This window comes from Cheilinus undulatus, linkage group 7, assembly GCF_018320785.1.
Source record: "Cheilinus undulatus linkage group 7, ASM1832078v1, whole genome shotgun sequence".
Taxonomy (NCBI): domain Eukaryota; kingdom Metazoa; phylum Chordata; class Actinopteri; order Labriformes; family Labridae; genus Cheilinus; species Cheilinus undulatus.
Window position 1 is genome coordinate 46,674,175 of NC_054871.1, and position 16,327 is coordinate 46,690,501.

The 16,327-nt window shown below is 40.9% G+C and overlaps 1 protein-coding gene across 1 annotated transcript in view; it reads right to left on the bottom strand.

The window, feature by feature from the left end:
- The window catches only part of LOC121511715 (cadherin-24), a 95,774-nt gene that overhangs the window by 51,643 nt on the left and 27,804 nt on the right, over window positions 1-16,327 (bottom strand). Inside the window, exon 2 of the mRNA XM_041790479.1 lies at window positions 13,205-13,499. Within this exon, the coding sequence (XP_041646413.1) occupies window positions 13,205-13,487 (283 nt within the window). The 5' untranslated portion in view covers window positions 13,488-13,499. The remainder of the gene's footprint in view (window positions 1-13,204; window positions 13,500-16,327) is intronic.

Genomic DNA, 16,327 nt, shown 5'->3' on the forward strand with positions numbered 1-16,327 from the left:
CTGTGTGGCAGAAACGTCATCCTCATCCTGTGATGACTCGGAGCAGTCTGAGTCGGTATACTTAAACGTCTATATTTGGAAATATCTCTGGAGAAATTATAAGTGCAGGACAGGAAGCACAACGAGGCAGACACAAAACAAATGCACACACTGAGTTTCATCCTAATTGTGTCGTGCTCTGCAGCAGTGGTCAGAGGTGCTGATGGTGGGCATCCAGCCATTTTTTAGGCCGCCGAGGTCTTCTTGTTGGCTCAGTGAAACTCTACAGTTAGTATTTTCAGCCAGAAACCAGGTCAGAGGACATGTGTGTCTGTACATACTGTGAATACTTCAGCATCCAACCATTGTATGAACAGCAACCAGACCAACTACTACATCTACACTATATTGCCAAAAGTTTTCACTCACCCATCTAAACCATTGAAATCAGGTGTTCCTATCAATTCCATGGCCACAGGTGTATAAAATCAAGCACCTAGGCATGCAGACTGTTTCTACAAACATTTGTGAAAGAATGGGTCACTCTCAGGAGCTCAGTGAATTCCAGCGTGGTACTGTGATAGGATGCCACCTGTGCAACAAGTCCAGCAGGGAAATTTCCTCACTCCTAAATATTCCACAGTCAACTGTCAGTTGTATTATAACAAAGTGGAAGCCACTGGGAATGACAGCAACTCAGCCACAAAGTGATAGGCCATGTAAAATGACGGGTCAGTGGATGCTGAGGCACATAGTGCACAGAGGTCGACAACTTTCTGCAGAGTCAATCGCTACAGACCTCCAGACTTCATGTAGCCTTGAGATTAGCTCAAGAACAGTGGTAGAGAGCTTCATGGAATGGGTTTCCATGGCTGAGCAGCTGCATCCAAGCCATACATCACCAAGTGCAATGCAAGGCAAGGCATCGGATGCAGTGGTGTAAAGCACGCCACCACTGGACTTTAGAGTAGTGGAGACGCCTTCTCTGGAGTGACAAATCACACTTCTCCGTCTGGCAATCTGATGGACGAGTCTGGGTTTTGCGGTTGCCAGGAGAACGGTAATTATCTGACTGCATTGTGCCAAGTGTAAATTTTGGTGGAGGGGGGATTATGGTGTGGGGTTGTTTTTCAGGAGCTGGGCTTGGCCCCTTAGTTCCAGTGAAAGGAACTCTGAATGCTTCAGCATACCAAGAGATTTTGGACAATTCCATTTGTGGGAACAGTTTGGGGATGGCCCCTTCCTGTTCCAACATGACTGTGCACCAGTGCACAAAGCAAGGTCCATAAAGACATGGATGAGAGAGTTTGGTGTGGATGAACTTGACTGGCCTGCACAGAGTCCTGACCTCAACCTGATAGAACACCTTTGGGATGAATTAGAGTGGAGACTGAGAGCCAGGCCTTCTCGTCCAACATCAGTGTGTGACCTCACAAATGCACTCCTGGAAGAATGGTCAAAAATTCCCATAAACACACTCCTAAACCTTGTGGAAAGCCTTCCCAGAAGAGCTGAAGCTGTTATAGCTGCAAAGGGTGGACCGACATCATATTAAACCCTATGGATTAAGAATGGGATGTCACTAAAGTTCATATGCAAGTCAGGGAAGGTGAGCGAATACTTTTGGCAATACTGTAAACATATCTTGTCTGCTCTCGACAGGAGTTTTCTTTCATGAGTCAAAACTTTTCAGAAATTTATATCTAGAGGTCTATGTTGGGTTTTCCAGTTATGTTTGTGCAACCTTTGTCAAAACTTTGACATGGCTCAAAGCAAAATCTAAATACAAAATGAAATATATGTCCAGTCTTATAACATAAATTTTACCTCTATTGTACTTAGCTTCAATACTTGACAGGAATCAATGACATGAACACTCAGACACTTGCAGGATTCACTTGCAGACCTGGTAGGGGTATTATCAAAGGCAGGACGTTTAACCAGTCCAAAAGTTGGTGCACAAAAAGGCAAAACTCCGCAGACAAACCAGAGGATAAGGCAAAACGCTGGGTCAGAAACAGACACAAAAGAGAAGACAAAGAGAGCATCAGAACAAGAGACATCATGCCAATTTAGACACAAAGTTTTGAGTCGCTCCACTCACTTGAGAGTGGGGACGACTTTCAGCCTCTGAGTTGTACAGTGTACAGGCGGATACAACAGCCGACCAATGCCTAATCAGCTGCTTTTGACTGGTTTGGAAGTGTTTCTGACAGTTTTGATATTTTGTTTACCATGCAAAACAGATGGACTGGCCAGATTCTCTGTCTGTCATCCTGCAAATCCATCTTGCAAAGCTCCAATGTGTGAAGACTGTGCCAGGACAGAGAACGGACCAGACCAATCACCAGCATTCAAGGAGAATGAGACGGTGGCAACGGCTGGGGATAATTTTACCAAAGCTGCAAGTAAAGAACCACACTGAAAGTTTTTCTTGGTGGCAAAGATGTTTTGTTCTTCTGCAACCTGCTTCAACACAAGTTTGTGATAGTCACAGGCTGGGTTTAGTCGTAAACTGTGCCACTAATGAAGCAATCAGCCTGAATGTTGCTTTAGCTCTAGCTTTGATCAGATCTGGATAGCATTTCTTTACTGAAAGAAGAGCAGAGAGTCACTCTGAAAGCTCTCTTGGAAGAGATGTTTTTGCACTTCTCCCAAACGGCCTCGGCATGAGTTTGATGCACCAACAAGCTCCACCATTCATTAACTTCAGCAGTGCTTGGCTACCAAGCTCATGTTACATGCCTACAACCTAACCTCGCTCCCAGAAAAACAACCCACACCGTCCCACTTTTGTGGCACCCTTCTGTAGGGGTACCAGTCTTACCTATCCATCCCAAAAAGTTGGAGCTACACACAGCAATAAGGGTTTGCACTGACGTCACGTCAACGAATGACACGACTGCTTGGCTTCTGCTGCAAAACAAAACATGGAATTCTGCTCTGCGAGTAACAGGTGATAACCAGAGTGCTGCGCCGCATGTGACTTCACTTGCATAGTCTTGTCAGCCCGCCCTCCAAGTGAGGGTTCAGGTTTCTGTGGAATCGCAAAGCATTTTGGTGTTCAGCATACCGAACCATATAAAACCGGACCACCCAATGGAAACTAGACTGAATAGACTGGTAACTGGTTCATGACATTTTTTTTTTTAACCCTGCCCTTCCCAAACACTCTGTAAGAGAGGTTAAATAGAGAGAGGTTTAAATGTATCTGGTGCAATGGAGATATGAAACCGTTTATCTGGTGTGTCAGGTTTATGTTTTTTCAAACAACTGCACATGCATGCAAATGAAAGCAGAGCCACAAGCAGATTACCTGACTTTGGGACATTTTTGTTAGCATTGCCAGCTAACCTCAGTTAGTCATTGTGCACAAAAACTGTACAGTTTGTGAGGCAGAGTTTGATCCAACTGACAAAAATTTACCTGACATAAGAAACAGCTGGATAATGAAGTTGATTCATATGACCAAAAATCATTTCTTAAACGTACATCACGAACCATGCAACTGCAACCAAACTCTTGGTAGTTTGAGTATTACAGTATGATAATGTTTACCCATCTGCAGAGTCACATGTAGTGAACAGATTTTCAATGCTATAAATACAAAAGTTTGTAAAACTCAAAATCAGATGAAACTGTTTTACTTCCATCATCAGAATCACTAAAAAGAGCTGAAATTCTCATCATTAGCTGATGGAGTATTTGTTATTATTTAGGTGCTTGTAGTGTTTGCTGGTGATGCTGTGCTGCGTGTCTCGTAATCTTCTGTGTGAGAGACGTATTCAAAGGAAACTATTGATTTTGGTCACAGTCCATCCTGACTTCACTTGCACAGTGTGAGCAATCATGTTTTGTATGGCTGGAGCACATAAATCATGAGTGTTGGTCATATCTCATAAATGATTCTGTTGCACAGTGTGAGTAGAATCTACGCACAGCTTTAGAGAATCACAATAAACTAGTGAAGGAGGACAAACTGGAAATAAATACACAGACAACCAGGGGATAATCAGACACAGGTGTGGGGAATCAGTACGCATGAGTATTTAAATCTAAAACCAACATGGCACCATGAACAACCACTGTTATTTTTGATAGCTGTTATTAATTTAAGTCATGTTCTTTTGATTACATATCTTTTAGTTTTAGTCATGTTTTAGTCATTTCTACCCTTTTTAGTTTTAGTCCTCACATTTTAGTCTTTACTTTTAGTCCAAGCATTTATTCTCTTGCCTAAATCTGGTACCAAGTCATTTTAGTGTGTTCTATGCACCCTGAGGTCCCTGCTTTTTACTGCTGAGAGGCAGAAGAGATACAGATGCACTGTTTTTGACACCCATAGTGGAGAAATATCACAGATTTTTAATGTCCGACGAAAACTACATTACATTTTGGTCTAGTTTTAGTCACCTTGATGAAAACTAAACTTACTTTTAGTCAATTTTAGTCATCACAGATCTGTCTTTGGCTAGTCTTTGTCTAGTTTTCATCAAGGAAAAAAGGCTGTCAACAACCATTTTTAGTCATAGTTTTAGTCGATGAAACTAACACAAAGCAACAAATCTGATACCTACAGTAATGAATTACACTGCAGGTTTTGGTGGTTTATTTAAACAGGTAAATATGTAAGAAGAAAACTATAACCTTGGCAGCTTGACAGGATGTGTCACATGAACGGTATATGTTCTGACTATAAAAATAAAAATGATATCTCAGTTCATAATACCTTTATGAATAAAGACTAAAGTATTACAGCAGTAAGCAGTATGAATCTCTCTCCTTTGCTCTGGTATTGAGTCTGTTTCATGGTCTGATTTACAGACGATACAGTGCTAATCATCTTCAAGCATCAACACTCCTGAAAAGTTCATCAGCTTCCTGCAGTTTGCTCTTCTTTAGAGTCTAAATGTGGAGATGAACCACCAGAATCTACCCTCTCTGTGGCACTGCCTTCACCAGTAACCAGGGCTAACCATGACACCTGCTGAAATCTGAGTGTTTAACCCAAAATCCTTTACAATGATTGGCTATTTGCCTTGGCAGCTATTAAGAAGGCTCTTTTTTCAGTTCAGCTACTAAGCCCATTTTAAGCTACATTGGTTTGGTTTTTCCTATTTTAATCACCTAACAATGACGTAGCAGAAGTTGACCAGCCATCCTCACATTTATCTGTGATCCTCAATGAAAAGTCTGGACATCTCTGGTCTAACTTATCCTTGTTTGAAGTAATAATAAGCTGTCCTGTACATTGAGAGTAAAATGAAACAGTCCATTTAATATGCACCAACATACCTGGCTGTCTTTGAACTGATTCTGATTAAACATCCAATCTGTTGGTATAAAGCGTCTAGCCTACACATTCAGAAGCAGAAGTCCCAAATGGCTTCTTCCCATGAGGTTAGCAACCACTTTATCCTCAAAAGCCCCTTTAGAGTTAAAATATGAGAAACTGTTGTTGGAAAAGGCTTCAAACCACAAGCTTTATATTACAGACACTGTTTATTTATTCTGGCCACCTTGGAGTCAAGCAGAAACACATAAAGCTACCCTGGTGACTGGCCTAAGGCCTCCTTCAAGGATCAAGGTTCAAGGTTGCCTTCATCATCCCTGTAAAGGCCAATTAGCATTTCAGACAGCAGTAAAGCATCCATCCATCAGACTACAGCCATCCACCAGGCAAACAAGTATGAGACTAATGCTGTAACACAGTTTTATTGAACATAAACATTTTTCAGTGTCTCCTCCCCTTCTACATCAACACACCGCTGCATTCAGGTCTTCCACTGATCAAAGCAGTGCAGTAGGTCTTCTTCTTTCTCAGAACCTCTGTCAAAATTTCTGACAGAGTCTAAACGTGTTCCTCTGAGCACAGATTTGATCTTAGGAAAAAGGAGAGGTCACACCGCGATCAGGTGAACAGGGAGGGTGATCAAGCACTGAGATTTGTTTTTGATCCAGAAACTGCTTTACTGAGGGCTCAGTGTGAGCTACATTGTCTTGATGAAGAATGGAACCATTTTTCTTCACTTTTTTCTTGCAGTGTTTCTAGGACCTGTTTGTAATAGTGTTGATTCACCTCTGATTCTTCTGGAGCCCACTCACTGAATGTTAAAGAAAACAATCAACATGGTTTTAAATTTGGACTTGCTTCGTTGTGTTTTCTTCCTCCTTGGTGACCATGTTTTCCACTGCACTGACTCTCTCTCTCTCAATCCTTCCAAAAATTTTGGGTTTCCTTCGATTTGGACCAAAATGTCTCCATTTTGCTTCTTTTATTCAGTAGTCAGAAGTTCTGGGACAACTTTTGCACACACTTTTTGTTATGTTCAAATTTTCACGCAGAATTTGCTGAACTGTCTCTTTATCAGTTGAGACCATTTCTGCCATAATTCTTATACGGGGTTGCGATCATTTCGTTTGTTTAATTTATTGACTGTTTTCAGAACTTTTTGACATTCATGGTCTTGGACAGAGGGCTGCACGGTGGTGCAGGGGTTAGGGCTGTTGCCTCACAGCAAGAAGGTCCCTGGTTCGCTTCCCGATCAGGGCCTCTCTCTGTGGAGTTTGCATGTTCTCCTCATACACTGTGCTTGTTAAGTTGAGAGATCACTCTAAATTGGTCGCAGGTGTGAGCTCTGAGCATGCCTGGTTGTCTGTCTCTATATGTCAGCCTGTTGACCAGTCCAGGGTGTACCCCTCCTCTCGCCCAATGACAGCTGGGATAGGCTCCAGCCCCCCTGCGACCCCCAACAGGATAAGCGGTATAGAAAATGGATGGAGGGTCTTGGACATCTTCTGTGCCTTCACTAAATCTTTTGTGCCATCAACATGCAGTGTTCCCCATACACCTCAGTTAAGGTACCAAAGATTCGGCTTTTGTTTTGTTAAATTTCACCAAAAGTTTTGAATTAGTGTGTTGCTCAACTTTTAAGCTAATCATTTTCCAACACTTTTGCAAAAACTCGTGCGCTTCAGTCAGTAGCTAGCAGTGAACCAAAGACGTCACTGACTGGAAACTTACAGCAGTTGTGTGTGAATACACAACCTTTAATCTAGAACACTCCGCATGACTTTGAACCACCTGGTTTTATCCTCATAAGAGCAGTTTCATTATTAACCCTTAGGTATACCTAGGTGCATTCTTTGCGTTCTGTCTTGGAATTCTTGAACCAGTTTGTGTTCTGTTGATGCGATAGGCATGAAACTGCACAAAGATGTATATATTTTTTTATTTGTAATTTTTCAAACCAAATCATTACACTAACCAGTTTGGTATTATGCATAGGAAAAATACTCATGTATCCCTTGGGGACAAAACTTGCTCATTTAAACCCATTATAATTGCTTATTTTGATCGCAAATTTGCAATACCATGTACCACTGTTACAGCCATTCTCTGTGATGCAATTTTGAACAGGGACCTTAGACTTAGACTTTTTACTGCTAACCACTAGATGGCGCCATTACCTTTTTTAGGCCAAGTGTGTATCCGTAGGGCACTTAAAAGACACACTTACAGTGGGATTTTTTATAGCTCTGTGAAATAAAAGCATAAAGAAATGAAATTTTTAAAAAGTCTGTGGCTGTTGACATAAATATAAACTTGGGTTTTGCATGTTAGATATGAGAAACTGAATCTCTGAAGCACCACTCCAACATGCTTCATTGGGGAAACACTGCAGATCTATGTTCAGTGCTCGCGCTGCCAAACTGCACCAATACCCATTGATCAAAAAATCTCCAGACAGGAAATGAAAAGTTTAGAGTATCAGGTATTTTCAATGATGACATCATTAGAACTGGAGGTGATTACAAAAAATAAATAAATAAATTAAATAATATATCAGTATAACCATATAAAATAGGGGTCAAAATGTTCCCAAAGGGTCCATCTTTTGCATAATCTCCACCAGTTTCATGACACTGCACAAGATATGAAAATACATCAAACTTGATGTTGGTGGTAATTGATGACTTATGATCATCTTTGATAACTAAAAAACAAAAAAATTACTTAGCATTTTTAATATGGAAAATATCTCATTCTGTGGAATTCAAAATTGGACAAACTGGCATTTAAATGGTTAAAAACACATCAAATCATGACAATGACCAACATTTTTGCATCTTTTTTTTATCTTTAGGAAAACCATCAAATGACCCAAGTGTAAAGAGAGGCTGAGAAGGTGGAGCTGAGAGAGGAGAGGGGTAGCCTGGTAGTTGTTTTACATCACATTACATTTGGGCACTCTAGGCAACCACCTATACCTCACAGTACAGTTGTACATTTTGCTGATATTTAAGGCTGATATGTAATTTATACTGCCAATATGTACAGCCAAAAAATATGATGTTAATGTTGGCATAAATTTTCATATCTATCTAGCATATCATACAGATAATATTGTGTTTCCCTGCAGGACATTTTATCAACAAATGAAATGTGTGCTCCAGGCAGCACCAGAGGGGTGACTTTAGTCTACCATCCATCCACAGACTCCATGTCAGACTCCAGCTCAACATATCAGCGCCCATTACAGGTATGTTTTGGTTTCACTTTATACAATGGAAGGACAAAAAGCAATGCTGTCCATATCATTCTGCCTTCACTGGATTAAACTTTTGAACAAAAAAGTAAAATGATCCAACAGAAGACGAAGGCTTTGCTGCTGAATGTCTTGTAATAAGTGCAGTTGGTCTGCACTGAGGAAGTTGATCTGAAGTTAATACATGGAAAGAAGACACAAATCTATGGTTAAATATAGTCATACTACGTCTGACAGGATGTCTTTGGCTCCTCTTGGGCCTCAACCAGCCTGGGGTGAGGGTTGGGATCCTGGCCTGACCTGATTCTGTGCCATGGGCCACACCTGGCTAGTTTTGAGGTCGGGCAGAAAATCTGACCTCTAACCCATAGAGGGGTTCCTGTGGGACCTTTCAAAGTCTATTCTGTTGGACAATTTCAGATGCTGGCTCTGAGTAAATCCCTATTTGATGGACCATCTGAGGCCTTTAATACAGGCTTATAAAGGCACCCATAAGGGAACCAGCCAACAGACCTGCTGTCATTCTAGCTCTACCTCTGGAGGTGAGAGTTTATCAGTAAAAGAGAAATTTACCTCATATGTCTGATATGATTAAAAAAAGGAAGCTGCTCTTGGGCAAACAGGTCAACCCATAAGATGGCTATCCTTTATAACTGATTTTATACTTCATCTATCTCCTTTTCAGCTGCTTCCCTGCATAGTTGGTGGCCATGGAAATGAAACAACATTTAATTTAATAACATCCCACCATTTTTAACCTGTAAGGTTGATGCTGAATGAATACTGACTTCAAACTGGCTCCTAGGCAGCTGCTCTCTCATCTTAATTCTTTGCTGCCGCTGTGTTGATTTTCTCCTGAAAAAAAAGAAAAAAAAAAAAAAAAAAGTGCTCATCTGGCCCAAAGCTCATATTAGAACTTCTGACTCCAGCGGGGTGAAGGAGGATGACCTGTTTTTTAACTTGCCTGTTGCCATGGTGAATCAATGTGGTGGAGCACCATTGATGATGTTTTTTGTAGTCGTTGAAATGCTCTTAACTCACAGTGAAAATATTCCAACTTTGAATTAATTTAGGTCAGCTACACTGGAGCTAAAACCCCGGAGTTTCCAGTCTGAGGGATCAGCTTTAAGAGTTCGGCATTTAAAAGGGTCAGCATTTGTGTCAGAATTAGTTAAATCTGGAGCCTTCAGCCAACAACAGCAAGTTAACATTGAAATGATGACATTTTACCATAACTAATGCATTTAGTAAAACATACTTAGAGCCTTGGCAACATTTTTGTATCCATCCCCTGACTTACTCTATACTTTTCAACAACCTTTTCTCTGAGTTGCTTGGGGTGTTCTTTTGTCTCATGGTGTAACGGTAGCCACTTGTTTAAAGCTTCAGCTGTAGAAATTAAATTTATAGCCAACACCTTTCAAAATAACCGTGTTTAACAGGTTGTTGAAGAAGAAAACAAAAAAAACCTGACTTGTGATCACAGTTTTTGTAAATTTGAAATATTATATGGATAAAAAAGGTTGGGTTTTTTTCTGGTCATTAACTTACAAATTTGTCTTAAAATGGTATGCAAATCTGGCATTAATGCTGCTTAGGCTATTTCCCTTTGTTGAACCTTTTATACAATTTTTTCCACCTTGATACCATTTTTGCCACTATTGGCCAATTTTTGTAACGTGTCGCCTATTTTTCTCACTTTTGGCCCTTTTATGCCACTTTTCTTTCATGCACAACATATTTTTTATACCTTTTGGTCCTTTTTTGCAACATTTTTTGTCACTTGTCGCCTATTTTTGTCACTTTTGGTCCTTTTTTGCCACAGTTTTTGTCACTTGTTGCCTGTTTTTGTCACTTTTGGCCCTTTTTGCAACATCTTTTGTCACTTGTCACATATTTTTGCCATTTTCTACCCTTTTATGTACTTTTTTTTTAAACAATGGTCACTATTTTTGCCACTTTTATGCCACTTTTCCTCTGTAATGCCATTTTTTTGCCACTTTTCGCCCATTAATGCTGCATATTTCCCCTTTTGCCACTTCATCACACTGTATGATCTGACGGTCGTGCATGGCCTGAGTGCTCACACTGTGCGACTGAAGTCGGGACGGACTGTGACAGAAACCCACGGAGTTTCCTTTTAAAAAAGTCTCAGGGTCTGAGGGTGAAGTGCTTCCAGTCATACCCCCCCCAATCTCTCCTGCTTTCTCTCTCTCTCTATCCCACACACACAAACAGCATCACCTCTGAGTCAGCTGCAGGTCCGCGGGTAGGAATATTTCCTGCTCATTTATTTCCTTTATCATAACGGGTGTGCGTCAGAAAGTTCCAACCGTTGTCATGGTAATTTAGGATGTTGTCTGACTGTTTACAAAGGAAAACAATCCCCCAAAGTTGTTTAATTCTGCTCGCATTTCTGCTCTCACTGTGAGTGTCTGGAGTCGTATGACCAAAATATCAAACGTGCCAGAAATCCTCCTGACCAGTCAGGAACAGGTCATAAGGTCGTAGTAAGGCCATGGTCAGCCGTCATACCCCCCACGTACAGAGCACGACAAACGACGCCCGATCCAAATGAAAGTCGGCCTGACTTCAGAGTGAGTCGCGCGACTCTAAATTCATGGCTGAATCACAGGAAAACCATTTTTTCCTGCGATTCAGCCATTTTTTGTTTCTGTGCCTTAATTGGAGTTCACCTGTGTGAAATAAACTTGATTGGGCATGATTTGGAAAGGCACACAGCTATCAATAGAGGGGGTCAAAGGTCAAAGGAACTGCCTACAGAGCTCAAAGACAGGATTATTGACAGGCACAGATTTGGGAAAGCTACATTCCAAAATTCTGTTGCACCGAATAGGTCTGGATTAAAAAAATATCTATTCTCTGATTCAGATTGATTCTTTAAAATGAATAAATAAATTAAAAAACAATAATAAAAGCAAAATATTGACTCAAATAATCCAGAGATCGATCTTTGAATACAGGCCTTCTCCTCTTTGTGCTGGAGTCTCAGACTTGGGTCACTCATGCAGCTTGAAACTTGACCTGCACTCACCTCTGAAAGCCTTCAGACTCTGATTTAAGGTTTGAATCTTATGCCCAATCACGTTATCAGTATGAGCTGAATATGTCTTCTTCAAATGTTAACTTAAGTCGAACTCCAAATGTGACTTGGAGAGCGCTAAAGCTGCTGGGTGGCGTGCATTTAAGCCACTGCTACAGACCGGGCTGACTCACACACAATACAGGTGATACTCGGGATGCTACGTTCAAGAGAAGCACTGCCTTAAACCCTGAGCATTAGGTGAAAGCCTCACATACAACACTGTGTACAGTGTGCTGTCATCATGCATGGACCAACAGGCTGTTGCAGAAGAAGAGGAAAAAACCTGACTTGAAAAAGTATATAGAGAAAAAAGCTTGTTTTTTTTCTGGTCATTGACTTACAAGCTTGTCTTAAAAATGGAATGAAAAAAATCATGATAAAATGAGATTGTGATCTGGCTATGAAACATGGACTGAAGTTTTGGGTCTGAACTGTATTTATAAATCAGTATCAGCTAAACCAAATTTCAAAGTTTGGCTCAGTGCATGTTGGTAAAAATTCCTTATTGGGCATCCTGAACTAGTTCTATATTGAAAATGAGCGGTGCTGGTGCTATAAAATGTATCTGTGAATATTGATCTTTGTTGTTCATGTTTCTACTTTTACAGATGTGAAGTACTCCTTTTTTACTGGCATAGTGCCAGCGTCTTATAAAGTCCTGACGTTTTCATTTTACCTCCAACAAGTACAACAATCACACAGAACAAGCTACCTATGAGCTTCAGACAGCACGGACAGGTAGGCGTTAAATCTTAGGAAGCTGTAAACTTTCCTGTCACTCTCCTTCTTGTTTCTTCAGACTTTCCTCCAAATGATAAAAGTTTGAGCACCTGTCTATCTGCTGTTGTTATATCATCATGTTTGTCAGGGTGATTTTCATATCTCCCAGTTATTCTGGATGCTTTTCAGATGGAACAAGAGAACACAATCGCAATCACACACAAAGACGCAGACAGGCAGCCAGAAATAATGAGAAAGATCAACTGTACGTGTGATTATAAAAAGAGCAGACGGAGGCAGCAGAATCGCTCGTTAACCAACATATTTCTCCATCATTCAACAAGTGGGACTGCCTACTGTGTTGTGGTGTTTTCACCACCCTGTGAATATATCTTCATTGTGTTCTTTTGTTTCAGTCGGCCGGGTATTGTCTAGGAGAGGGTCGTATCCCACTCCGGCAGTATCGGCAGCTGTAAATGCCAATCAATAGCTGGGACAAGTCACTCCCAGGCGATCGGTTTTACAAGGAAACACGTAAATATGTGAAATAAAAGAGCACTCTATTCGCTGCTTCATGGGGACTTTAAATTGTATGAAGGTGACTCGGGGGTTTTCTACCCAGAGGTTATAGTAAAAAAACGCTGGCTTTGGCTCTATAGGGAAGAGTGAATAATTTAACCAGATAAATATTTCAGATACAGCCTTAGTTTGCTTTTGCTGTGAATTTCAATCTTTTTTAAGCTGCTCCTACAGAAGCTAGGTCCTGGTCCTGGTCAAACCAGGATGTGTGGTCACACTAGAGCTAAACCTGGTATTTGGGTAGAGTATCCCTGTTGTGTTAGTGTGGTACCTATATTGGCCATCTCCGGCACCGTGGCCACGTAAGGCTCGCTGGGGAAGACCGGGGGGTTGTCGTTGATGTCCTGAACCCTGATGATGAACTCAGACGAAGGCTCCAGGGCTCGGCCGGTCTGACGGTCCGTAGCGGTGGCGATGAGTCTGTACTGGTCCTTCTCCTCGCGGTCCAGAGACTTGGTGACGTGAATGTTTCCCGTGGTGCTGTCGATGACAAACACCGAGCCGACTCCCTCTCCCTCCAACGTGTACTTAGTGCGTCCGTCTCCCCTGTCCATATCCGTGTGCAGCTGGAAAATAAAACCATACATTTATTTTTAAAACCCTTTTATTGCTGAGAGCATAAACGTGGAGCAGAGGGAGACAGGAATAAAGTGGAAAGACATAACAAGAGCTAGACATATCGTAATAAAACGCCTGAAATAATACCACAAAACCAAACAAATAACTGAAGTAAAAAAAACAATCAACATTTCACTATCGCAGCGTCCCAGAATACCATATGTAGAGTAAGGAGATATAAGAGGAACCAGACAGGACCTAATAAAACAAAAATAACACCAAACTGTAAAAAAACAACACAGGATATTAGAGTACAAAACGCACTGTCCCATCATAGTACAAGATTAAATACTGCTGCTGCATGCAGGCCTGTACACAGTTAACTGGACCCTGAAACACCAGAGATAGGCCCTGATTTATCACTGCATGTATGTTGGATCAGCAGCAACTTGCTAACAGTTTCCTCATTTTGGAGGTAAAAGCGGTGTCCAGCTGTTCTTAGGTTCTGATGTTGAAATGATTTAACCTGCAACTTTCTAACGTGTTTCTCCACAACTCCAAGCATTTTTTATCACATTTATAACAATTCATCCCATTTTTCACTTAATTACCATTTTTGCCACCTTTTTCGTTACTTGTCACCTTTTATTGTCACCTTTGGCCCTTTTATGCCACATTTTTTTGTCACATTTCCCTATTTTGCCACTCTCTGCCCTTTTATGCCACTTTTTCTAAACAACTGTCACCTATTTTTGTCACTTTTGGCCCTATTATGCCACTTTTCTGTCACGTATTGCCTATTTTTGTCACTTTTGGCCTCTTTATGCCACATTTTTTTCGTCACATATCACCTATTTTGCCACCTTCTGCCACTTTTTCTAAATGTCACCTATTTTTTTGTCACTTTTGGCCCTTTTATGCCACATTTTTTTGTCACCTGTCACCTATTTTTGCCACTTTTTTTTTTTTTTTTAAACAATGGTCACCTATTTTTGCCACTTGTGGCCCTTTTATGCCCCTTTTAAAACAATTGTCATTTGCTACTTCTTTTTTTTCAAAGACAGAATTGTTGCTGGGTACAGTTCTGGGGAAGACTTTATTACAAAATTCTGTGGCACCAAACAGGACGGGGTAAAAATAACTGAGTCTCTGATTCACCTTGATTATATCTCCTCCTTGTGCCGGAGTCTCAGACTTGAAACTTGACCTGCACTCACCTCTAAAAGCCTCCAGACTCTGATTTAAGGTTTGAATCTTACGCCCAATCATTTTATTTTGGATATCTGGGTACGTTATCAATACCAGCTGATATGTCTTCTTCAAATGTAAACCTAAGCCAAACTCTTCATGTGACTTGGAGGAGAGTGCTAAAGCTGCGTTTAAGCCGCTGCTGTTACAGACCGGGCTGACTCACACACAATACAGGTGATACTCGGGGCGCTACGTTCAAGAGGAGCACTGCCTTAAAGTGTTTTGTGAAGGCCCGTGAAGGACGATGCTCCTGCTTGTAGACTTACTCTAACTAAGTTAAAATCTAATTTACTTATTTTAAACCCTTTTACTCATTTAACAACAAGGGACAACTGAGACAACTAATTCAACTGAGACATGTAATAAGTGGCTAATCTCTGGCTTAGAAGAAACACAGTGGAGACTGGCAGCTCTGCTCCAGTGATGACCAAACCTTAGAGAGGAAATCAGACTGCATTTTGGATTTAAAACTATAAAGACAAAGGCAAGCTGGAAGAAAGAAAGGCCAGATCAAGATGAGTCACATGGCGGTAAAATAGTTAAGTTAAAACTGCTAGTCTTTCTTCAATTTTTAATGCAAACCTTGATATTTTTAACAACGTGCCTTGTTGGAACATTCTTTGTAGTATTTCAAACTTTCCTTGACTAAGAATTTCTTAAATGCTGAAGCAACATAGGTTTTGTGACTGAAATTGATGAACTTGAATTTATATCAAATTGGAATTGAATTAATTCAGGCAATCAGTGGCGATACCCAGCCCTAGCACAGGTTCCCAAGAGCGCAGTGGCCTCCATAACTCCCAAATTGAAGAAATTAGTACAACCAGGACTCCTACCTAAGAGCTGGCCAAACTGAGCCATTGGGGTAGAAGATCCTCAGTAAGAGACGTGACCAAGAACCTGATGGTCGCTCTGACTGAGCTCCAGAGATCCTGTGAGGGGATGGGACAAAGATCCAGAGGGACAACCATCACTGCAGCCCTTCTCTGACCTGGGCTCATGGTAGAGTGGCTAGATGGAAGCCTCTCCTCAGTGAAAAACATACAAAAGCCTGCTTGGAGTTTGCAAAAAGCTCCAAATGAAAGCCATTCTTGTCAAGCTTAGAATATTTAACTAGCTGTAGTTCAGACCTAAAACTTCTTTCATTAAATCAAACTTTAAAGTTCAAGCAACAAGAACGAAACATAATAAAAACCCCTCTCTTTTTAAAAGCTACCAAAATGCTCGAGTTCTAGTTGACCCTGTAGTTCACACCAAGATAAAACGAAGAGAAAACATTAAAGAGATGTTCACAATAACAGAGCCAGTCAGTGAAATTACAGCAGTAATGCGACCATGAGTCAGGAGGTTACAGCTACTTCAGTTTTAGTCTGATTTGACTGGGGTGGATGAATCAGTGCTGCTCCTTTTTATGTGGATTCAGAGTCAAATATTGTTTTAACTGCTCTGTTTCATTGAGGATTCTCAGAGTTAAGCCTGCAGCGGTGAAGTACGCTAACAGGGAAAGTTCAAAAACACCGTAGTGATGTCTGTTATCTCTTACTGGAGGTTTCGATTGTACCAGAGCATTAATGCACACTAACTC